At 39.0% G+C, this 26,625-nt stretch overlaps 1 protein-coding gene across 2 annotated transcripts in view; it reads right to left on the reverse strand.

Moving 5' to 3' along the window:
- ACOXL (acyl-CoA oxidase like) overlaps window positions 1-26,625 on the reverse strand; it is a 358,121-nt gene that overhangs the window by 92,060 nt on the left and 239,436 nt on the right. For both annotated transcript variants that reach the window (XM_032352781.1, XM_032352780.1), the window contains 2 exons: window positions 20,149-20,258; window positions 11,841-11,952 (listed from right to left, as the gene is read on the reverse strand). In XM_032352781.1, the coding sequence (XP_032208672.1) occupies window positions 11,841-11,952; window positions 20,149-20,258 (222 nt within the window). The remainder of the gene's footprint in view (window positions 1-11,840; window positions 11,953-20,148; window positions 20,259-26,625) is intronic.

Genomic DNA, 26,625 nt, shown 5'->3' on the forward strand with positions numbered 1-26,625 from the left:
TGTTTATTTCTAACCCTCTGTGACAATGTTTGCCTTTTAATTGGAGTGTTCAGTCCATTTACACATTATTAGACAGTGTTGGGCATAAGTCTACTTGTAGACTATCTCCTTAGGTCTTTAATTTTTGTTGTTCTTTCCATGACTTCTTCTGGATTAACTAAAGAGTTTTGTTTTTGCCTCAGTCTAGCTTCTCTATTAGAATATATATTCTTTACTTATAATAGTCTACCTTTAACTAATAACACTTCATGTATAATAGTATAATTCCATGTTTACTACTTCTCATCTTTTGTGTTATTCTTGCCATATGACAATATATGGCATATACTTTTATGTACTTTAAAAACACTAAATAATCATAATTAGTTTTGCTTTAAACAGCTAATTTAATTATGAAAAGTTTAAGATACAAAGGAAAAGTGTCACTAATATTTACCTATACTTTTGTTTAAAAAAGATTTGTTTGAGAGATATAGAGCATGGCCCGGAGGAGGGGCAGAGGGCGAGGGAGAGAGAGAATTTCAAGCAGGCTCCATGCTGAGTGTGGAGCCTGACATGAGGCTCCATCTCATGACCTGGAAATCATGGCCAGAGCCAAAATCAAGAGTCAGATGCTTAACAGACTGAGCCAGCCAGGCACCCCTATTTTGTTCACTCTTTATTACATTCATTATGTTTTCAAAAACCCTTTTCTTCTAATTTCAACATCTAGGTCATTTTATTTCTTTTTCTATTGACTGGTTTTTCTCTTGATTATGCATTATATGTTCCTATTTCTTCACATGTCTGACAACATTTTATTGTATATTGGACACTTTAAAGAATACTCATTCTGGATCCTATTATCTTCATCTAAAGAGTGTTGAATTTTTTTCCCAGTTAACTCACAAGCAGATAAACTTGAATTTGTAGAGGGTGTTTCATACTTTGTTAGGAAGAATCTTTCTGGTTTTGCCTTTTCTTTGTTTTAATTTTACCTTTAGTCCTTGGATAAATTCTTTTTCCTGGGACATAGTTTTATACATAAGGGATAGCCCTGCTGGGGCTTCAGTGGAAAGCCATTGAGTTGACTTTACCCATGTAACTTGGCAGGATTCAAACTACAAATTCTGCTTCCCATGTAGCAGGCAACAGTTGAATTTTCTGTTCAGCTCTTTAAGCCTTCCAAATTAAAAATCCCTGGACCTCTTTGGCATCTTGTCCATCCATGCATATTTCATATATGAGTTAATGATTTGAGTAATGTCATACACATATTGTGAAGTTGCCCTTTCTGTTACTCCTTTTTCCCCCCCTTCAACTTCCAGTTTTTTGATAGTCCCAAATCCCATCTGCTGGATTCCTAATGACATTAAGATTGAGGTTTCCATGTGATCACTTTCCTTTTAACCTAAAAGCAGGGAATGGCTTTCTGTCAGTTAAAATCCAAAAACAAAACCAGCAAATATTATTACATTTAACTACATAAGAGTTAATTTTTTTTTTTTTTGCATAGTAAAAATCAACATAAGCAAAGTCAAAAGAACAGGTGACAAACTGGGAAAAAAACTGCAATATGGCAAAGAGTTAAGAGCCTTAATATAGAAAACATTCTTAAAAATGGAAGGACAAAATACCAAAAGCCCTAATGGAAAATGATATGAATAGACAATACATGATAAATATGTTAAGCTGGCCCCACACTCATGAAAAACTGTTCAAACTCTCTCACAGTTGGAGAAAAGCAAGACCAACACAAAGAAACCATTCCTTATCTATCAAGTTGGGGGGGAAAAAGGTATAAGAGTATGTTCTGTTGATGAGGTTGTGAAAAAACAAACAATGGTGGTGGGGGCAGGATGGGGATGTAAACTGGTACAAGAAGCAGAACTTGACAATACCTAACCACACTACATATTCACTTACTTGGGACCCAGCAGTCAAATTTGAAGAAATCAGCCCTGAAGATACACATTAAGTAATACTAAAATTTATATGTGTAAGGTTATTCACGTAGCATTATTTCTGGCTGCAAGTTATTGAGAGGAAGATAATTGTCCATGTATTAGAAAGAGGTTAATTAAGTAGGCTATGGCACATCCACAGTGTATTATTCTGGTGCTACTTAAAAAAATGTTATATGCAACTAATGAATCATTGAACACTACAACATAAACTTACGATGTATTATATGTTAGCTAACTGAACACTAAAATTAAAATTAAACATTAAAACATTAACATTAAAATTAAAAAATTAAAATGAGATAGATCTCTATGAAGTAATATAGAGTAATTCCCAAAACATACTACCTTTAAGTGGGGAAAAAAGGACAGAGGAGTATATGTGGCATGCTATCCTTCATGTAACAGAGAAAGCAATATAAGAAAATTGCACGTGTTCCTGCTTATTTGGGTGAAAGAAATAAAGGAAAGAGAAGCCAAAAACTAAATTTAAGTAAAGGACACCTACAGGTATTTAGAGGGGAAAAAAAGGAAGAAAAAGAAATAGGGATGAGTATACATTTCTAAAAGCTTTAAGTCCAAGAAACTTAGTAGTGTTTTACATAGTCAAACCAGGAATAGGCAAAAAACAAACAGTATGTAGTGAGATCCCAAAGCAGAAACAATTAGGAACAAATGAACTTATGTTACAAATAAATAATACAATCTCACTAAAGGGTGTGGAAAAGGAACCAAAATAAAAGTAACTTTAGAAATACTACTTTGATTAAATATTACAAGCCAAAAGAATAATATTCTAGTTAGTAAATGTCTTTTTCACAGAGGTATGACTGTGTACCCCAGGGAAGATCAAATAAGTAAACAAATAATAAACAATGAAAGCCAGTTTCTCACTTTCTCAGAGAAAGAAGTTACAAATAGGAAGGAGGGAAGGCTAGAATGAACCTTGTGGCTTTGGGTTGGAATCAGAGCTACCAGTATAAACTGGTGGTTTCTAATATACACACATACAGGTCCGCATGAGAATGTGGCAGTTAGTAAACATACACTTATTTCCTAGCTTAGAACAGCTAGAAGTGGTGACACTCCAGCAATTATTAGCACACCCAGCAACCCAATATTGGCTTTTAAACACCATTTTCCAATAAAAGGAAGCAGGGATTCTTGGGAAAATGATTGTAGGTCTGGCAGGAAAATACAAGATATGATACATTTTGTGGTATCAGAAAATAAGGAAGTGCTTACCAAAAAAAAAAAAAAAAAAAAAAAAAATAGAGACCTATCAAAGGGACGTAGAGGGTAACCTGAAGGAGTTCTCAATGGCCAAAACTGGAATAGTCTGAGCAAGAAAATAAATAACGATAGTATTGAATTGTAGCCCAAACATAGAATAAATATCTGTGAGTCCACACTGATATAATAATTAATTGAATAAATAAGTAGTTGCAGGAGAAGAGATAGCTCTTGGTTCTAATTAACTAATGTAATTGAGATGAGGGTAAGAGAAAATCCCCACTAGGCAAACACCATAGTATTAATTGTTTCTAGAAAGATTCATAAATGGATATTAAAAATAGTGGGTAAAAGTTTGAGGAAAAATAGAATATTTGAGTGATCAAATATCAGTCTAATCTTTGGTATTGGTAACTGTGTTACCTTGAAGAAAGCACTAACCTTCTTCATCCTCAGGCTGCCTATCTGTAAACTACTTACTGTGTACCCCAGGGAAGATCAGACAAGTAAACAAATAATAAACAATGAAAGCCAGTTTCTCACTTTCTCAGAGAAAGAAGTTACAAATAGGAAAGAGGGAAGGCTAGCTCTCACACCCCAAAGAAAATGACTGTGCCCTCCATGTAGTAATCAGGAATACTATTTCCTTTTCCTTGCCTTTCTCTTCACTTCACTTCTTTCCTTTTCATTCCCTCCCTATAATAGGTTTCCATAGGAAGAGAATTTAGCATTCTCTCTGTAAGAGATAGGTAAAGAAAGTCAGAAGTGAGGGGAAAAGAGAAAATGCAATTGGGTTGCTATAGGGTGGAGAAGAAAGTATGAGAGGAAAACATCACAGAACAGAAACATTTCCTATGACCAGCAACAGCAAAGAAGAAAGTGATGAGCTAAGGACTGGGAGCACTGTACCCTTGCAAAGCAGGCACAGTCAGCCTCAGATCTTGCTGCCTGTCCATTCTAGGGTTTCTCCAGACCAGTATCCACCACTTCCTCAGTCACCGTGTACTGTGAAGTGGCAGTCGGTGACCCTTTCCTTTTCTGTGGAGTTGCAGGACTTTAAGCCTTATCTTAGTGGATATGTTCCCAAAATTGGAATGGGAAATGGGAGCATGTTCCTCACAAAAGGAATTTCAAGTACCAGTCAACAGAGAGGGAGCCACTGTTTTGCAGAGGTGACCTTTGCATAGGCAGCACCCATATTCCGAAGATAGAAAGGCCCCTCCATCAGATTGTCCTGGTCGTTTGATCATTTTCCCAATCCAACTTGACCAGAGGGGTAAGAAGATGCATCAATATCGATGCAAAGAAGGAACTCAGGAAATCTGGTTTCTAATCCTGTTTCCTATCTTTGAAGATCTGCCTCTGGAACGAAGCTCTTGGCATTTCTGTGCCATGAGATCTTTAGTAAAACATCTGCTATTCAGGCCACTGTTTTGGCTTTAAAAAATGTAACAAACACAACCCAGCTGCTCTTACCCTCTGTTCCTGTCTCCACCCTCAAACTCTTAGAGAGGTACAAGCAAAGCAGCACAGTTTTTCCTGCCTCTGGGTTTGTTGACAAAGGCATTTCCAAGACCCTCTCTGGATCTACCAGGTATCCAATGAACTCTGTAGTTCCCAAATGATGGCGATTATGGCAGCCTTATCTCCAGCATGTGCCATGTGTGCCATTCAATGACCAACTCAGCTCTCATTTTTCACAGATAAGAACTCAGAGAAGATTTCAAAACCCCACCTGGTAACCTGAGTAAAGATGTTATCAGTTTAAAATTATAACAAACAAAACAGCTGGCATCATCTGTTAGAAAGATAGTCTTTAAAGAAGTACTGTGGCTTTATTATGTTTTAATGATCTAAAGAGCTTTAAAGCCACACACACACACACACACACACACACACACACACACACACAGAGTCATTTGACACATTGACCACAACAATAAGAAGTGTAGATAGCTTTCCAGACAGAAAGTTCTAGAAAGTCACATCTCTGATAACCTTATTTCCAGCCTTCACCAATTCTTGTCCACCCAAATCTCAAATTCTGAATAAGGAAAAATAACTTAGGGTAGTTGTTTCCAAATGAGTTTACTGCCCCTAGATTTTGAGGATGATTAATAATGTTCTTTTGCAAACCACTTCCCTTTTCCTTTCGACTCAGCCTTTCAGTGTGGTGTAGAGCACCATGAATCAGATTTTTAAAATTACTGTTCCCCAGGTGATTCTTATATACTCCTAAGTGGGGGAAATACTAGTGTGGTAGAGGTAGGTTATGGGTGCTAAGAGATAGAATGTAAATCGGCCCTCAGTTAACTAGAACTATCATTCCATCTGGATTCTCATCCTTTTACCTGCCCAATTTTTGTTATGCACACTTGGAAATAAACAATCATTTGTTAAATATATTGATTACCAAGGGTTTATATTTCCCATAGACTTTTCTCCATACAAAGACAGAAGTCCTTAATAGAATATCCTCAAAACCAAGCCATTGTTTATTGGTTTATTTTTTTCTCCCTACTAATGGGAAGATGATGCAGTGATTTTTTTTTTTTAAGATTTTATTTACTTATTTGTCAGAGAGAGATCACAAGTAGGCAGAGAGGCAGGCAGAGAGAGAGGAAGGGAAGCAGGCTCTCTGCTGAGCACAGAGCCCGATGCGGGACTCGATCCCAGGGTCCTGAGATCATGACCTGAGCCGAAGGCAGTGGCTTAACCCACTGAGCCACCCAGGCACCCTGATGATGCAGTGATCTTAACGAGCAAGATTTGCAGCATGATTTTGGAAAATTAGAGAAGTGGGGCTTCGAGGGAAACTATGGGGCTGATCTCCCTCCATGGCCACCAGCACACTGGAGGATAGTTCCTGGTCCCATTTTCAGTTTAATTCTGGGTACATGGAAGAGAGAAAAGCATTATCAGACAATAGTTCAGGCTTACTCTTTCATGAGGACTAGTGGTCTTGACCCTCCAGCTCTGAATGTGAACTACTAGTCCCATAACACTTGTGCTTCAGGGTAAAAGGCAGATGAGCAATGTAATGTGAGGAGAAGGGTTGGCCAAGTAACTCTAAAATAAAACGTGCAGCTGAAGAAAATTAAAGAGCATTACTGAAAAATTAAGAAGAAAAACGGATTTCTGAAGCCCACTCATGTTTTTACTCCTTCGAAAGATTCTGACTAAATCACATGGTTATTTTCACAAGATCTTGGCATTCTGGATGAAATGACCCACCTCTGGACATGTCCAAGCTCCATGTGGATCAGATATTGAAATTGCTGAACAGATCATTAGATTTCAACATATACCAAATTAATATAGGTAGATATAAGTCAACATACAGCTATTTGAAAAAGCAGCTGAGCCAAAAATACAAATGAAGATATAGAAGTCAGTATTTTTTCCTCTACATTTGTAGCTTTTGTCATAATTTAGCACTTAACTTATTTCATTTTGCCTTGGGCTAAAACTAAGGAACTTATCCCAAGGCAGGCACTATCTTAATAATCTTTTTGGTCTTCCCATGCCTACCCCTAGAAAACAGTTCTGCTCAACAAATTTTAAATTGCCCATTAAAATGGTTACATTAATGATAGCAACTAAGATAACATGAGTGTGAGGTTTATCATTTTCAAAAATGATAAATGATTCTTCTGGGATTTTTTTTTTTACATATTCTACCTTATTCCATCCTTGCAACAAGTTCATATCATGCCACTCTTCTTATCTCAAATATATACATATAGAAGCAGAGGATCAGAAGCAGTAAGACACAGTTGTCTGATTCTAAAACCTTTACATGTTTTCACCACACCACATGCCTAATGTTTTTTTAATGTTCAGAATACACATATATGTGTGTGTGTGTGTACACATATATGTGCAAAGGTTTTCTTTTCTTAAACTTAGAAAATCAATACTAGTGAGCAATTTGTTCTCTTGCAGAGAGCAATTATAAGCAAAAAAAGTTCTGAAAAATTATCAGAAAACATCTAATATCATGCTTAAAAGGGAATAAAAAGTAGGTATTTTAGAGTGGACTTATTTTTCTAATGTTAGTAAAGTAAATAAAAAGTAAAAAGAAGATGCCAGACTCCCCAATCCTGAAGATAAAAGAAGTTAGAAAGTTGGAGAAATAAAGTGTTAGAAAAATGAGTGTAGAGAAATGTGGGCATGGGGAAGTACAATCTGGTTCAACATTTGTAGAGAACAATGTGGTAGTATATAAAGTCTGAAAACTGCAGGCTGTTAAGAATGTTCCTTGTGGCACTGTCTATAATAACTGAAAAACAAGAAGCATCAGAATATTGCACAATCATGCTCTTATCGACACAGAAAGAATGCCATCTTATCTTATTAAATGGAAATACTGATCGAGGATATTATAATCTCCTTCTGTATTTTGTTCCAAAAAACATGTCTATCGATGTCAAAACTATTCAACAATTTTTGCTTTCAGATGCTATTTTAGTTATCTATTGCTGTGCAACAAGTTATCTCCAAATTTAGCATCTTAAATAACTTTTGTATCTGACATGGTTTCTGAGGCTTGGGAATCTGGACACGTCTCGTTCGGGTGCTTCCGGCTCAGGCTCTCAAGTCTAGTTGTTGACTGTCCTGGTCCCCAGTATCTCTAAGACTGGAATGGGGCTGGAGGAGACACTTCCATGCTCATTTACATTCCTTTTGGCAAGACAGTTTAGTTCTTTGCCACATGGGCTGTTCATGACATGGCTTCCCCCAGAGTGAGGGAGAGACAGAGCGACAGAAACTAAGACAGAAGCCACAGTGTCTTTATAATGCAATCTCAGAAAACATTCCATTACTTCTGCTGCATTCTACTGGTTACGCCAACTAGCCCTGGCACAATGTATATAAAAGGATGAGACTAGCAGGAAGCAGGGATCCTTGAAGACAACCTTGGATTCTATCACAGCCTAACCTCATCTCTTTCCAAGGTCCATGGACATCTCATCTCATTACTGCAGTGATCCAAATTCCAGAGTCCCATCATCTAAGTCTAGGCTGGGTGCAGATTACATTCCCCAGATGTCATTCCTTAAGTATAGTTCCTTTTGATTTGAAGGCTTATAAGGGGGAGAGATATCTGGCCCCTACAGGACCAACATACAATAGTGGGATAGGACTGGATAACCGCTATGCATATTCTTGCTCAACAGGAAAGAAAATGGGAGGAATAAAGGGGTCAGTGATCCATAGAAACTCTGAAATCCAGATGAGCAAATGTCAAACCTTTTTTTTAAATTAAGATTTAGTCCTACTCCTGTCCAGGAGTTCTTATTCTCCATGGCCCTTGGCTCCACCCTCTGAGCTCATAGTTGTTCCCTCTGAGGAATCTTCCCATTATCATGAAAGGGCCACATGTTTGTGACTGAGTAGTCTTCTCAGCCTGCTCCCGGCTTGTAGAAGCTTGGTGGCTTAAGGCTCTATTCATCGTGTGCTATCTCTGAGCTAAAAAATGTGGCTGAAATAATTTTCTTAAAAACTTTATACATCTTCTGTGAATCTTTGGGGGGGGCAGTTAGCCCATTAGACAAAAAAGTCCACATCCACAAATCTCTTTGAGATGGGTCTTTGGGGCACGGAGAAGGCTAGAGAATGATGCCCTGGAGCATCCTAGAAGCCCTGCAGCTTGGCTGAAAAGATCTGTGAGGCATACCCTTAATCTCTTCAGAGGGCCTCTTGCCTGACTGAAGACTCCTCTCTGATCTTTCTCAGCTCTGAAAGGATTTTACTCACATCTTCAGACCATGCATTCCAGAGAGTGCTCTGGTATCTTTGCTCCAAAGCCATTTTCTGTGGTACTTTTGGGTAAGAGCACGTCTTCCAAAAAAGATGTATGGAAGCCCTAATCCCCAGGGTCTGTGAACGCCATCTTTTGCGGAACAGGGTCTCTGCATGTGTAGTCAAGTTAAGAGGAGTTCATACTGGAGTAGGGTGAGACTTAGTCCAATACAATGGACAGGTTTCCTCAAAGGAAGAAAGGAAGGCAGAGATACACAGACTCAAGAATGCCATGAGGTGACAGAAGTAGAGCTTGGAGTGATGAGAAGACAAGCCAAGGGACACAGCTGCCAGGAGCTACCACCACGGTACTTGGTTACATCAGCCACAAGAAATGAGTACAGTTACCGTAGGGAGGACTTGGGAATCTTCAAAATCACAGCAAGTCTCAGTTCCTCCATGTTAAGCACTGTTTCCCTGAGCTTCCCTGTCTTTTGGCATTCTAGGGTAAGCCGTCATAAGCAAGCAGGCACTCTCAACACTTCCAGCGGATGGGGTACATTTTCCACTTTCCCTGTAACTGCAGGCCCCAGTGTTGCTAAAGTTCTGGCCCTCCAGAGCAAGAATCTTCCTTCCTCCAGTTTCCAGTAACATTTATTCACATCTGTTGAGTCCTCACCCACAGCTTTATCAAAGCCCAGAAGGCTTCTATGAACATTTTCTTCAAGGCAGTTCAGGCTTCTACTAAAATTCTTCTCAAAGCTCACCGCCTGGTTCCAAAGCCACGCCCACATCTTGAGCTTTTGTTACATCATCCCCTACCTTGGGGCGCCCAAATCTGTGTTACATATCCACTGCTGTTAACATGTTGCCCCCAGATTTCAGAGATTAAAGCAAACACTCATTTTTCACACGGTTTCTGACAGTCAGGAATGCGGAAGCTGCTTAGCAGGGCTTGGAATAGTATGCTTAGATCATGAAGCTTCCTCTTTAGAGAAGGAGACATTACTCCATTTGGAGCTGGTGAATAAAGACTGAACCTAGCCTTATGTTTTCCCCTTTACTGGTAAACTATTATTTTCTGTCTGGCTGCTTATATGATACTCTCTTTATGCTAGGTTTTCAGGCTATATCTAAGTATGGATATTTTTTTCTATCAATATTTTCAAGACTTTATTTATTTATTTATTTATTTGTCAGAGAGAGAGAGAGAGAGAACACAAGCAGGCAGAGCGGCAGGCAGAGGCAGAGAGAGAAGCAGGCTCCCCACTGAGCAAGGAGCCCGATGCGGGACTCGATCCCAGGATCCTGGGATCATGACCTGATCCGAAGGCAGAGGCTTAACCAACTGAGCCACTCAGGCGTCCCTTCTATCAATATTTTGATTTGTTTTTTACACTAAGGAAAATATTTTTCTCTTATATCTGTGATTATTATTGCTGCTCCTCTTGTTCCAGCATTTTCAGGAATATTTGTTATACATAGGTTGGATTTCTACTATTTTCACTCTGTGTCTATCATCATCTCTTGCCATCTCATCTTTATCCTTTTCTTCCACAGTCTTGGAAAGCTAAGTCATAGACTACATTCTATCCATTGTTAACGCTGTTCACTAATGCATTTTTGCCTGTGAGTGTATCCTTCTCTTATTTTGACTGGCTCCATGTTTGACCAGGGCAGGTAGCTCAGAGTCACTAAACCTATGCAGATGGGCCCCCGGTGTCTGGCAGTGCCTCACCTTGTACCTATACCTGAAGGGTGAACTTATTGGTACAAAACCTGGCCCAGCCCCCAGGTTCTCATCAGTCTGGCTCTGTCCCACCAGCAGTGGGTCTTGACCACTTTCTGCTCCCAGGGCTCTTCTGCCTCCAGAGCATTTCCTATGAGAATACCCATTCTCATGTGCTATTCATCCTCTTCCCTTCTACTTGCTCTGTGGTTGTACTAGGACGTGTGATCTTAGAATCAGTATAAAAGAGATGAGTTAAAAGGTGAGAGTTGCATGGGGCCCGATTCTGGCCCTCTTGGAAACTAATTCCCATTCAGAAGAGGGGAAGTGGTCTGTTCTCAGGTTACAGTAGCCCTGGGCCCCTGAGCCTGGGCAGAGAGCAGGATAAGTAAAACATCTCAGAGTCGTTTTGTCTATTCATGCTGGCATTAGAAGATGAAACATATTGCTGGGGTGGGGAATGTTTCCCCAGACCATCCCCATTGGCACTTGGCAAACTTCCCTCTAGATTTCTATCAATGCTAATATAAGGTTTTATGTTTTTGCAGGGTGTCATGGGTGTTTTGCTTTCTTTCTTTCTTTTTTTTTTTTTTAAGATTTTATTTATTTGAGAGAGAGAGAGACAGAGTGAGACAGCATGAGAGGGGAGGTCAGAGGGAGAAGCAGACTCCCCATGGAGCTGGGAGCCGGATGTGGGACTCGATCCCAGGACTCCAGGATCACGACCTCAGCCAAAGGCAGTTGCTTAAACAACTGAGCCAACCAGGTGCCCCATGTCATGGGTGTTTTAATAGGAAAGAGAGTGTATCTCAGGCTAATCCAATGGTAATTTTTTGTATATGCCTTATGTACCTTTTTCCCCCAGAGAACAAAGTATTCATTATACATATAGACAATGATTTTTCAATTCCAATAAGGGCTAAAATTACTCCACTCTTCAACTCTCACAGCAGCCCAATGGTGGCTTGCGGGCAGAATTCTAAAAGACAACACAAAGGGTTTAACAGTAGCATCGGGGCCTGAAGAACAAGCAGGATTGTCATGTCATAAAAATGCCCTGTAAGAACTCTAGCCATTTCCAGAAGCTTGTAATTACCCTGACTCATCCTCTACCACATTTAGCAGATCGTTCTCCAGCAAGAATATGCCTTAGACACGTGTCCAAAAGAAAAAACACAACGTATCTTTACCTTATAATAAATTCTGGCCACCAAACTCCGCTGAAGAACTCTTTCACGAAAATTCACTGCTTTCAATAGAAAGGCGAGATTATCGACTGTGTCCATGTTAAATGCCAGGAAGCTGAAGGAGAAACACAGTGACCATTATTATTATTTTGTCCTCACCAAAGGATGCCATGTGAAAAAAAAAACAGACACAGTCTGTTCTGTCAAAAAGAATTTTCTTCCATTAGAAGAGCAATGTAAGTACAATTCAGCCCCTCACATCTCTCACTCGCTATATTCATGCTCCTTTCAGGATTTTTCTGATGAATGCTTGGCTTGAGTTGATCCTATGTGGTTGTCCTTGTGGTATAAAGATAATTTGGTTTCCTATTTTTTTTCACTTCCCCTTGTATTATAGGTAGTTAATCAATATTTTATATAGTCTTTCTTCATTAAGAGCTATATAATTTCCATCCTTTGGGTTTATGATCATCTTCTCAACCATTATTCGGCATTTGTTATAATAATGATTACAAATGAACATTGGTAGCCAAATACATCCATCACAAAGTATTTGTCAATGAATAATATTTCTTAAATACATAATGTATCAGGACCTGTACTTATTAGTGCTGCGTAATATTCAACCATTTCAGACATTCTATGATACAGATACCATAATTATTTCAATGTATGGTTTGGGAAACTGGGGCTCAGCAAGTTTCAGCAACCCATTCAAGGTCACATGGGCAGAACACGCTCAGGCTTGGGTTTTGTCTTAGGGGATACCTGTATTTAAGGGAAAAGGAGCTCCAGAGGGCAGTGAGAGGGCTATGGGAAAGTGCAGTGTACCATGTTCTGCAGAGATAATGACTCTCTTCAGCAGGTAGTAATTTCCATCTTTCCCATCTGGTAATAAGGAAACTGAGCCACAGGGGAGTTAGAGACTTAGGCACAAAGAGACTTAAAACACCTAAGTCTCCCTTAAAACCCTATGGACTTTTCAATATGTGGCTCTGCCTTTTGTGCTAATTTTGCACCCCTCCAACCCCTCCCACCCTGCCTCATGAAACTTCCATTTAGATAGATAGCAAAGGGGTTAATTCACACTTAGGGTTTCCCATAGCCTAGCCACCTCTTTGCCCTCCCCTCACCCCAAATCCTTGGGAAGTAAGTTATCATAAGACCCAAATAACTTAGATGCTCGTTAATTAAAATTAAACCTGCAGGTAGCAGTTGTTGCTCAGTCAGAAGCCACAAGAGAAACATTAAGAAGCAATTGACACCATGCTTTTGAGAATGCCTAGCAATGAATTTGTAATTGCCCTCCATGTTGACAGGAGGGTGGGAGGTCATTTATATGCTAAGTACCAGGAAATTTAAATTATATCCATATTTATTCTGAATCCAGTCTTTTTAGAAGGTTGAGCCTCTTTCCTAGTTTCTTTAACAAAAAAATGTAAAGAACTGTCACATTTTATTGAAAAGTATGTTTCAGTCATTCCGTAGACTGTTACTAGGAAGTCTGGAGACTATAAATTTTGTTCTTAGAAACTATCTTTTTTGGAATGTTTACCAATCAGAATGTCCATCTGAGGTTGTGAACTTCATGTGCTACGCGAAGTGGATCTCATCCACCCACTCTATCATGAGTTACATGCCAAGCACGACCACATCACGTAGCTTTAGGAACTCACCTAGTATATAAAAGGCTGTGCAGATTCTCTTAAAAATAGGAATATTGCTAAAGGCAATCTCCTTTTATTTATAAAAAGGTCAAAATGACTCTAAATTTAAATTAAATTCAAATGCACACCATTAGTCCTCAAAGAAATGCAAAAGAAAACCACAGAGAGGCATCATTATATACCCACTAAGATGACTAAAATTAAATATACTGACATCATCAAATGTTGACAAAGATACAGAGCCACCAGAACTCTCATATTTATTGATGAGGTGTAGAATGGCAAAACCACTTTGGAAAAATTTCCCATAGTTTCCCATAAAACTAAATAAACACATACCCATACCCTACGACCCAACAATTCTACTCCAACAATTCACCTAAGAGAAAAAAAAACATATATTCACAAAAAGTCTTATATATAAATATTCACAGTAGATCAACTGGGAAGACTAAAGCATTGAAAACATCGCAGGTGTCTATCCATCAATAAAAAAATGGAAAGCAAATCCTAGTAGATCCATAAAATAGAATACTACTCAGCAATAAAAAGGAACAAGCTAATATACATGACAACGTGAATGAATCTCAGCAGGCATTATGCCATGCTAATAAGCCAGCTACAAAACAGTGCATAATTTATGGTTCCACTTATACGAAATTCTAAAACAGGAAAAACTAATCTGTGGTAGAAAAGTTTCAGATTATCAGTGAATGCATCTGGGGTGGTGGTCACAGAAACTGACTGAAAAGGGACATAAGAGAAATTTCTGGATGCTGATGACTTATAACTTAACAAGAGTTTGGGTTATACAGGTGCACACACTTGTTAAAATTCAGTGAATGCACACTGAAGGGCTGTGCATTTCATTGCACAAATTCTACATAAGAAGAAAAAAAAACTACAACCAAATTTCAAACTCTAGTTAATGATGTTCATGCTGAATTATTTAGAAGTATGCTGATGTCTGTTGTTTACTTTGAAATGCACCAGAGAAAAAAAGATGAATTGCTGGGTGGGTTGAGGAATTGATGAATGGATAGGTATGTGATGTAACAAGCACAATAACAGGTTAAACAGTAAAATCTAGATGGTGGATGTATAAATATTCACTAAAATTCTTTTAATTTTGCTCCACACTTGAAAATGTTTATAATACAGTATGGCAAAACATTCAAGTATAATACAGAATCTTCACTTCCCTCAACTCCAAGTCTCCTAAGGATCAGTGGGCTGATGAGAGCAGCCAGAGCTCCAGTGGCAGCCCTGTGGTTGAGGGGGAGAACATCATTCATCAGGACAAGAAAGGACAAGAGAGGACAAGATGGAGCTGTTTGCAGAATTAGGTACAGTCCTGCTCAGAACCAAGCCCTGCCTCCCTCCCCTAGTCTCATGAAGACTTCTCAGTACCATCACCAATTCCTCCCATAGTCCACGTGAAGGGGTAGCTTCTGGGTGTCCACACAAAGTAATGGTCAACTTGGAGGCATTTCAGAGCCCCAGGAAGTTCTCAACCCATCTTTCTTCATGCCCCCCCACCCCCTGGCTCATGGGTCCTTCTCTCATGAGTGGTCAGTATGACTGCCATCTGAGTGCTCCACTAGACTATAAACTCCATGGGGGCTGAGAACCCACAGTCACTGCCATGTCACTAATGCCTAGAGAAGTGCCCCATACACTGAAAACATGTTGGATGAAACAGCTTTTCTCAATATACATAAAAATCAGAGCAAGGTTTTGGGACTTAAGTAGAGGAACACAGACAGACTGAATCAGTAAAACCTGGATGTTGGGGGAGAGAGATGTGTACTGTTTTGGAGGTTAATATCCGAGACAAAAATAAATGGACTGGAACTTTCCAAATATTTACAATTGGAATACTGCCTTTGGCACATCTCAAGTCTATCCCGGAAAATTTGCTAGGAATATAGATTTGCATATGGGTGAGGGTCTGTTTTGCTTTCAGAATGATGGAAGCGAGCCCTGCTCTGCTATCTGGAAAAGAAATGAAAGGACAGATGATTTGCTGCCAGTTTGGGAACAAGTTTCCTGAATGGATGGAACTGATTCTGACGGGAACTGTACTGTTCTTTCTACTCCTTATATGTTGGAAAATTTTCAAACTAATAAATTGGGGAGAAAGCTAATAGTACTACACAATGCTCGTTCCGGCTAGACATATTAAAAAGATGTACTGACTTTGTAGAGTGTATGAGGATAAATTGAGACATTACAACTAATAGAGACTTAAGTGAAACGATCCTAGAATATGGGAGCTGATGTTTTCACGCTTTAAGATAGACTACAGTTTGGGGAACCAGAAGGGCTCAGTCATTCAAGCATCTGACTCTTGATTTTGGCTCAGGCTGTGGTCTCAGGGTTGTGAGATCAAGACCTGTGTCCAGCTCCATGCTGGGCATGGATCCTGCTTAAGATTCTTGCTCTCCCTCTGTCTTTGCTCTTCTCCTGCCCCCTCCCCCCCAAAAAAAGATAGACTACAGTTTAAATAAATAGGAACCTGGGCAGTAGTAAGAAATAAGAAGAAAAAAAGAAAAAAGGACTACAGATTTCCTAATTTCACTTTATGCCAACAGATATGAAAAGTCCCACATACTGCTATTTATTGTGTTTCCCATGTTTTTAATCAAGATTGTAAGATGACATTTCCTAATAAATACTTTTCTTGGAAATTAGTTCCACACATTTTGGTTACAGAGACAATAATCTGCCTCCAAATAAAATAGCAATTTAAAAAACATACAAAAATTTAAAAGCCACAATAAATTCCTTACAAATGGAATAAAGGAAGCAACATATTTATGAGCGTAAATCAATGAAGTAGAAAACTAAGGTACCATAGAGGGGATCAACAAAAAGGAAAGCTGGTTGTCGAAAAAAAACAAACTAAAAAAGACAAACTTCCTATAAGATTAAGCAATAATAAGGAAGACAGAAACTCAAGAAATCAATTTAGGCATGACAAATGGAACATAACTATAGATCTAACAGAAGTTTAAAAGATAATCAGAGAACAGTATGAAAAACCTTATGCCAATAAATTCAAATCGAAATAATCAGTTCCCAGAAAATATTATTTATGAAAGCCAACACAAGAAGAGAAAGCCTAAATGGTTTTAAAACAATTAAACCACAGCTGACTCCTGAACAGCATGGTGCTGGGGGGGCGGGCAGTGCTGACTCCAGTGCAACCAAAAATCTTCATTTAACATTTGACTTCCCTACAACTCAACTACATATAGCCTACTGTTGATTGGAAGCTTTGCCAATAACACACACAGCCAACACATATTTTGTATGTTGTATGTATCATATACTGTATTCTTAGAGTAGCATAAACTAGAGAAAAGATCATGTTATTAAGAAAATCATAAGGGAGAGAAAATACATTTACAGTATTGTCCTGTGTTTATCGAAGGGACAGCACTGTGCTGTTTAAACCCGTGTTGTGCAAGTGAATCAGTAGTTTAAATATTCTCCCAGGCCAAGATAATTTTCAGATAACTTACCAAATTCTCCCACAAAATAAGAAACTACTCCCAAAATAGCTTTATGAAACTAGTTAAACTTCATATAAATTCAAATCAGGGAACTACAAGAAAGGAAAACAGTAGACTAATAAGTAAACAAAAATGCTAAAACAACACTAGCAAGCCAAACTCAGGAAAATATAAAAATGACAGTGCAGCAAAGCAAAATTGAATGCTTTTCAAGCAGGAAAGAGTAGTTTAAAGTTAAAAGATTTATGAGGGTTATTTATCACATGAACAAACTAAAGAAGACACATAACATTTCAATAGAAGCAAAAAATCATTTGCAGTAGAATTCATCACCTAGTAATGACAAAAATATGTTTAAAATAACAATAAGTGGAGCTTCTTTAGGAAGTAAAGTGGGTCTATCAAAACCTTTGCAAACATCTTTCTTTCTTTATTTCTTTCTTTTTTTTTTTTTTGACAAACATCATTCTTAATAGTGAAATGTTGAGCTAATTCTTTTTAAAACCAGGACTAAGACAAAAAAATACCTTCTATATGAAAAAGAATAAAAGGGAATAGCAAGTGGAAAGAAAGAAAAAGTCATTATTTGCAGATGGTATGATTGTCTATAGAAAAAACACACTCAAAGAATCTATAGATACAGAAGGAATTATTTTTTGTCGTCAGGTTTATATATACAAGTCAACTATTTTTATAATAAATGGGTACAAAAGAAACATAATTTTTTGAAAGTATTCCTTTTACAGTAATAAAATCATAAAGTACCTAGAAATTAATCTATCAAAGGATATACTATGTATGGAGAAAATTATAGATTTCTAGAAAACACTTAGAAGATTAAAATCTTTGAGACAAGCATCAGTTTTATATGTATATACGTCAATTTTTCTGCAAATCTATAGATTTAATACTTTGAAAGAAAATTACAGCAGATTTTAAAAAATTGTGGTAAAATATACGTAACATAAAATTTTTAACCATTTTAAAAGGGTGCATTTCAATGACATTAAGTATATTCAAACTGCTGTACAACCCTCACCACCATTCAACTCCAGAAATTTTTCATCTTCCCAAACTGAAATGCTGTCCCCACTAAATAATAACACCCCATTCTCTCCTCCTCCAAGCCCCTGGTAACCATGTTCTACTTCCTGTCTTTATGAATCTGACTACCCTATATATCTCATAAAACCACAGTCAAAGAATAGTTTCCTTTTGTGTTTGCAGGGCTTCTTTTTGAAAAACTTAACAAACAGATTCCAAAACTTATATGGAAGTAGAAAAGACCCAGAAAAGCCAACACAACTCTGAATTATATTTTAGATAATATAATATAATATAATATAATATAATATAATATAATATAATAATTATAAAACTAGTGTAATTGCAACAGTGTATTGTTGGATTAGGATACACAAATAGGCTAGGAACAAAGAAGTCCTGAAATGGGAATTTACAGTAGTGCCAGAGAGGGCCCCACATCACTAGTAAAGGACAGTTGCTTCAGTAAATGGTGCTGGGACAACTGACAATCCCTAGAGGAGAAAAAAAATGAAATTAGATCCCTTCCTCACACTACAGACAGAAATTTCTACTGGATTCAAGAATTAAATATGAAAGGGGAAACACTCAAACTTTAAAAAACATATACTTCAAGATCTGAAAGTAGACAAGATTCAGCAAGTGTGTAGAATAAAAGATTGATAAATTCCACAGCAATTTAAGAATTTATGTTAAAAGGCACGATAAAGAAAATATAAGACAAGGCACAGACTTGTAGAAGGTAGGCGTAATGTCTGTAACAATAAAGGATTAAAAAGACCCTAAAAATCAGTAAGAATAAAAGAAAAAGAAAAAGAAAATTTGGCACAACACGTGGACAGGCATTTCAAATGAGAAGAAATATAAGTGGCAAATAAACCTGTGAAAGAGTGCTCAACTTTAAGAGCATTAAGGAAAATACAATTTAAAGTCACAGAGGTCTTTATATATACGTATAGGCATATATAGTATCGACAAAATGAAAACTGATAAAACCATGTGTTGGTAAGGATACGGTTCCACAGGACACGTGCTGCTGGTGAAGGTATAAATTTGTACAGTGACTATCTAGTACAGTTGAACATTGCCATACTCCCCACACAGCAATCTCACTTCTAGGTAATAATACACAACAGCAACACACTGCAAATCACCAATGGGCCCTAAAATCAGTTTAAAGGATTGAGATCAGTATTTTTTTTAAAAAACAATTGAAAACTACCAGAGACCATGACGACTAATAGGCTAAGCATTGTTTCATGAGATGTTTGCTTCAGTGGTGTCTGCCTCTATGGATGTGTGGGCGTCAGTGGTTGATGTAAAATTTATTTCTTATTCTGAGTCACTGCAACTAAATTTGAAGGCCCTGTAGAAACTTAGACATATTCCCCAGAGAACATACAAGATTTTTCATAAGAGCTTTTTACCAAATATCAAAAATACAATCCAAGTGTCCACTGAAATCGGAGATTAGAATGGATAAGTAAATTGGGGTATATACACATGATGAAATATGATACACAAAGAGAACAGTTCTTCATCTACCCATATCACAACTTAGATGAATCTTAGAAACAAAGTAGAGTGAAAACAGGAAGCTACAGAATACCACATACACTACTCCTTATTTATTAAGCCTAAAGAAAATTCTAAAAAATCAATACAAATAAGCAAAACATGGATCCTGAAGCCAAATTACCTGGGATTAAATCCTAGCTCTGTCGCTTATTAGCACATACCCCCAGGCAAAATTCTTAACCTTTATGCCTCAGTTTTCTCATCTATAAAATGGAAATAATAACCAACTTCATGGAGTTTGGGGGATTAAAACCTCTGATGTGTTTGGAATAGTGAACACACAATAAAGAAGGAACAGAGTAGAATAAGAACAGAATCATCAATGTTCTGGTTCTCCAGCTGGGGAGTGGGAGCATGATGCTACCTAGTTGTGGACTGTTTGCATAAATGGAATATTTAAAATTTCAACAAGAGGGAGCTGTGCTGTGACAAGGCTCCCTACGCCCAGACCCAGTAATAAGAAACCGAGGGCCAAGGGTGGTCCCGGCCTAAGCAGTTACGTACCTGGTTCTCAGCTTGTCCCTCCCAGATTCCGCCCAGTTTCGGAGGCAGCTGACCAGTGGCTTCTCTTTATGCTGTTTGCTGTACTGAGCCAGCAGTGCCCGCACCACAACCTGGCCAGACAGTTGATGATTTGTCAGTCATTTGTCAAGAATGTAAAAAAAAAAAAAAAAAAAAAAAAAAGCTAGAGTGTCTTGAAATGCTGCAGCCAGTTAAGGGCTAGTTGCTTCTAGCAAACACCTTGGAAAGCATCAAATAGAAACCCCATCCTCCCAGAGGTCTCTGTTTGCCATGGCAAAGGGGTGGTGCTTACCCTACCACTGTCAATCCCTCCCCCACGGCTCACTTGACTAACTAGCTAACTACTTACCACTCTCTCTCCCACCTGAGATGTCAGCCTCTAAGGCCAGTCTTGGAACCCAGTATTTTAGCTGACACTTCAGATAAAACCTACTTGCTGTCCCTGATCCAGATAGATGGATGGTCTGTTTTCTTTTTTGCCTCTAATATTCTATGGTTGATTAGGCCTTTGGGGAACAGAATTAAAATGTATACATAAAACAAGCTCCATCAATCTTTTCCCCCGGCAGCTTTAAAGTTATAATTTGCCCTAAATTACTGCATGTTTTCCGGTTCTGCTTTAAAAAGGTGTCCATGTCTAGCCTGCTACAGACAGAGGCCCAAGGGATAGTTGGCAGCAAGTACTAGACATGTCAGTGAGACGACCTTGGACCAAACATCCTGCCAAGCCTCTAGCTGACTGCCATGGTACAAGTGGGCCTACTAGGCCGGCAGAGGAACGACCCCCTGTGAGCCCAGCCCAAACCCTCGACTCCCACAACCATGAGCTGACAACTGGGTTTTGTTTTACATTACTCCATTTCAGGGTGGTTTGTTACATAGTAACAAACAGCTGATTCAATCACATACAAAACTAACTTTAGAATATTTTCTTCTTTGTTTGAGATACATTGATGTTTTTATAGAGATGATGTTAAATGATATATATACTTTCAATCAACAGTATATCTTAAATGACATTTTGGTTCACATTGCTGTCTCTGATTCTAGTTATCTGGTTAATAACTGTATAATATTTTTGTTTGGAACCATCAGAGCTAATTAGACATTCCCATTCACTTAGGTATTTGGAACCATCATAGCTAATTAGACATTCCCATTCACTTAGATATTTGGCTTGTTTCCAATTTTATACTGTCATTAATTGTTTTGATATCAATATATTAGACAAAGAGCATTCATTGTCCCCTACCCCCCCTTTTTTTCTGGTTATTACCAGAGAATAAATCTCATGATCCAAGTGATGCAAAAATCTTTATAAAGGGTGACCCTGCCTATGAGAGGGATGCTGGAAACTTATCAAGGCATATTTGCTTAGGGGAGCTTTGCTGGCAGTGCTGGGCAGAGCCAGTCATGCAATTCAGTCTTGACCCACAGAAGACTATGCCACAGTCAGTGTCCTGTCAAAGCCAGGTACTAAAACCCATACAGCCAACTGATAGAGCAGAGCCTAACTCAGTTACACCAAAGCTTTCAGGTTCCTCCCATCTGGGCCTATGGATGGCTTAAGCTCCCTGCCCCCTAAGGTTAGAGAAGGCCATAGGACTTGCTTTAGACCAGCCACATGAAAGCTGGTATGATGTTCCCAGTTATGACAGGTTCCTAACGTAGGGCCTCAGTCTGCTAGAAGCTGCCATGGTAATCCCATGCATAGATGCAGGCATTGTCCTCTATATTATTATGTTTATTATAAATTCCTTTTGTTTCTTTTAAGTATTGTCTTGAATTCTTGAAATTATATCTCTAGATTAAGTTGTATTATCTATATTTCACTTCGGGATAGTAAAGGGGGTATTACAAAATATTTTTTATAAAAAAGAGGGCATTACCTCCAGTACCTTTTTTTTTTTCCAGTACCTTTTTTTTAAAAGATTTTATTTATTTATTTGATACACAGAGAGAGATCAAAAGTAAGCAAAGAGGCAGGCAGAGAGAGAGGGGGAAGCAGTCTCCCCGCTGAGCAAAGAGCCAGATGTGGGGCTCGATCCTAGGACCCTGAGATCATGACCTGAGCCGAAGGCAGAAGCTTAACCCACAGAGCCATCCAGGCACCCTTGGGTTCAGTATCTATAAGAATCACAGTACTGGGGCACCTAGGTGGCTCAGTCAGTTAAGTACCCGACTCTTGATTTCTGCTCAGGTCATGAACTCAGGGCCCTGGCATCAAGCCCTGCATTGGGGATGGGGGGTGGTCTGTACTCAGCAGGAGTCTTCTTGTCCCTCTCTCTCTGCTCCTCCCCCCGCCCCTCTCTCTCAAATAAAAAAATAAAATTAAAAAAACAAACAGAATCACAGTACAGTATCACGGATCAAAGGATGTGAAGATTTTTATGTCTGTTGCTATACGAAATCTGTGTAAAAATTAAAACATTCCCAGCAATGGGGGGAAATTAACTCATTTTAACTAGAATTAAAATTAAAATCATATAGCAATCAAGTTTCACTGACACATCACTAAGATTAAGATTGAAACTGTTTGTGTTTGCTTATCTGTTAGATTTATGACGGCTTTAACTCCATCTCCCTCTTGTTACAAGAGCAACATCATTCCAAGCATTAAAGATTCCTTTCTCAGATTTCCACCCTTCCATATCTTTACATTTCTATTTCTTCATAGCATTTATTGATGCCTGATGATACAGAGCAAAGCAACTTGTCTCCTGGTTTCTTGTCTTTCTACTGTCTGGAAGGAAAATGCTAAGAGATTATGGTTTGTTTATCCTTAAAAGCGTCAGACAACAGAGGACACAGAGTTGAGAGCAGAAGAGTCCTTCCTGAATGAATGAACAAATAAATAAATAAATCTCCTTCCTGTTTTCAATGTTTTATCCAATCGGTTCAATTCCTTAACAATTCCTTTAGCTTTTGTCATTACTTCCACTTTTCCAATTTAAGCAACTTAAATTGGAAAAAAAATTCACTCTAACTAGAATTAAAATTGGAATGATGTAATAATCCAGATCAGGTGCTAAACTTAAGAGAAAGGACAGACAAATCGGGCTCTGGCAGATTAGTCATTTTGGATCTTTGCTCCCTTTTCTTTCTTTTTTGTTCCTTGCTCCTGGCATCGTTCCTCCTTTTCTAGGTCATAAGACAAGAAAATATGATCTTAAAAATGAGTTTATTTCCTGCTGTTGATACTCCCTCGGTGAAAGATTAAATGACTGAAGCTATCAGCTACCATTAGCTGGGGTTTGGGCATTACAGTTTCTAAACCCAATACTTTATTTGATAAATGACCAGAGAGAGGCAAAGAGACCAGTCACCATCTTGACTGGGCATGTGACAAAAAAGTGCTTGTTTTCACTCATAGATGTGCTCCTAAATACATTATAGTATGCTATGGTGTGTGTGTATGTGTACATACACGTATATAAAAATTTTAACTTCCTTTCTTAAAATAATTACAGACCCACAAAAAGTTGAAAACCTAAAATAGTACAGAGAGGTTTTATGTAGTTATGACTCAGATTCCCCCCAGAATGGTATCTTACACAGCAATAGTGATTACCAAAATCGGGAAATTCAATACAATTTTACTTTAGTAGAGATTTCATTAGTTGAAAACAAACCTAGTAGTTGATCATTTTGTCAAGTGAAAGATATATTATCTTTTTACAATACAAGTGATTACATCCTTCTCTAAGTCTGGTGTTTTGAATACTCACAAGATTTTCTTGTGACAACTTGTGAAGTTATTTCTTTCTAGGTGACCGTTTTTGTGGTCGTGTTGTTTCTGTGGTTATTTACTCCGTTCTCTGGTTCTAAATATGAATACTATTTTCTTCTATATACTTGATTAATCCCCAGTGCACCTGCACAGGAGCCCCTTTCTTAGGGGAACTTTGGGGGACTGGGTAGTCAGAAGAGCAGTGCGCTTGCCTTTTCAAAAAAGATCCCATCTGTAGGAGGAATCAAGCTAATCTACAGCCAACATTTGGAAACTATGAGTCTAAGAAATTGTGCAGAATAATGACATCATAAACGTGCATTTATAATGAATATCATATGCATCAGGCAACAGTGATTATATAACATCAATAAAAGTTATATATATATTTTTAGGTCAAATGGCTTTTCAAGGCACCTATGAAGCAACTAGCATTTCTACATACTAAGTATTTCACTGATTTATGCCAGGTACAGTGAAACTTGGATGAAAAAGCCTTAATAAGTGGTATCTGCTGCCAAGATAAAAATATTGAGAGCCAATTAGAATAGAAAACATGGTGTCTACGGAAAAGCCACCAGACATCATCCATTATGTAACCAGGACAAGCCGGGAAATGGGGCTGCACTCAGGCTTGCACCACATGGGGTGATGGGGCCGTTCAAAGTGGCTGCTCTTATGGCACTGGGACCCAAATCATGCCCTAGGCAGGACCGGCTACATCATTTGGAGCCCAGCACAAAATGAAAATGCAGGGCCTCTGGCTCAAAAATTACAAAGAATTTCAAGATGCTGAGAGTGGCATGTTAAACCCCAGCACCGGTCCTTCTGAGTGTGATGTCCAATATGACTGTCTAGGTTTCACCCCATGAAGCTGGACCCAGCCCTCAGGGTCTCAGTTGCACTGCCGACACAAATGTCACTGCGTGTCCCACATTCCTATTACATCAACATCCAGCATCCTAGGTTTCTGAGGGCAGCTCAGGTGTCACTCGGGGTGTGAGACGGAAGAAAAAGCCAAGTGGATGTGATTCCCCGAGCCCTTTACATTTTTCCTCTTTTAGGTGCTGGACATCCCATCAAGGTGAGATTTCTTGGCAAATTCCCTGGCTAGAAGAAAAGGAAGGAAGGAAGTGAGGCAGGGAGGGAGGGGGAGGGGAGAGGTGGGGTGAGGAGAAGAGAGGAAGAGCTGTTTAACACAGAAACCCACAGGTACAATGCTCTGAGTAATTGTTGGACCTTAAACATGGATTTGAACTTTATACTTTAGCAGGATAGACGGATCCAAAGCAGTGATGTAAGCCCAGCAAAAATTCATGCACTAAGTAGATCTTAGGAGTGGTCAGTTTTTTGGTTTGGGTTTTTTTTTTTTTTTTTTGGTTGGTTTTTTGGTTAAATCTGGATCAAATTTAACTTATTATCCCAATGTCTCCTCCCAGGAGGAAATAAAGCACAACCCTGTGGTTTCCTCTCTTCATGCCACCCACCTTTATGGAGCACGCACTGTGTGCAAGACACCTACCGCCATTCTTGAGTATTGTGGGGATTACAGAGATGAATAAGAAACATCTGTCCCTTCAGTGGCACAGATAACCTTCATTCATTCGTTCATTCATGTGTTCGATACCTAATAGTAACAAATGCCATTTTTTTTGAGCACCTACTAAGGTTAAGATCTGTTCCAAACTCTTTACATGGAATGACTTAATTTAATCCTCCTGACAACTCTGGGTAGTTAACAGAATCATTCCAATGCCCAGATAAGGCAACTGAGGCCCAGAGAGGTTAGGCAGGTCACCAAGCTCGCATAGCTAGGAAGTGGTGGAGCTAGGACTTAAGCCCAGAGCCCATGCTTTTAATAATTCCACACCTACCCTGCCTCTCCTGTGCTCTAGGCTCCGTGCTGGGCACTGGGGGTACCAAGAGAATGCAAGAAGCCAGTGAGCTGGGGAGAAAGTCAGTAGGACAGAGTAACAGGATGAGGGTGACAGAGGGAAATTCAGAGTTCACTGGGCAGGGTAGGGGGCGGTGCAGGGAAGGGCACTAGCAACCAAGCCCCTTGCACTTGACCACAGTTCTGTCTCTGAGATGGAACAGGGGAAGGAGACAAGGGCTTTCACCCTGCAGGAGGAACACTTTTAAAGGCACAAGCATGGAGAAGCATGGGTGCCCAGAGTAGGCAGCAGGCAGGGGTTGGCTGTGAAGAGCCTCAGAGGCCATGCTAGGCACCTGGACCACATTAAATCAGGCTGCTCCTGCCATGTATTGTCTCTCACCCTGAGCTGCTGCTGCCCCAGGCTGCCCCTGGTTCTCCCACCTGGGCCTTGCTCTCCTTCCACAGATTTGACTCAGTCTTCTGCTCTGCGCTGGACACAGCCTTCCTGCTTTCTGCCTCTGCCCTGATCTAGACTCCGCTTTGGAAACACTGCCCATAGCTGCAAGGAAAGCCCCTTGCCTGGCCCAGCTCAAACAAGGCCTCTCGCATCACAGGCACCCACGAAGCACTTACTGAGCATCTATTATGTGCCCTGCACTATATCTGCAACAAGTTAACATTACTAAGCTTTTCCTTATATGTGCCGATAACCACAGTTAACGCTTTGCCGGTGTTCCCTCATTTAATCCTTACAACATCCCTATAGAGTCTGGGTTATGACCCCCACTTTTAAAATGTGGAAGGGGACCTCCAAGAGACAAGGAACTTGTCTCTATTTCATGCTGTATAAATA

Source organism: Mustela erminea, chromosome 7 (assembly GCF_009829155.1).
Source record: "Mustela erminea isolate mMusErm1 chromosome 7, mMusErm1.Pri, whole genome shotgun sequence".
Lineage (NCBI taxonomy): Eukaryota > Metazoa > Chordata > Mammalia > Carnivora > Mustelidae > Mustela > Mustela erminea.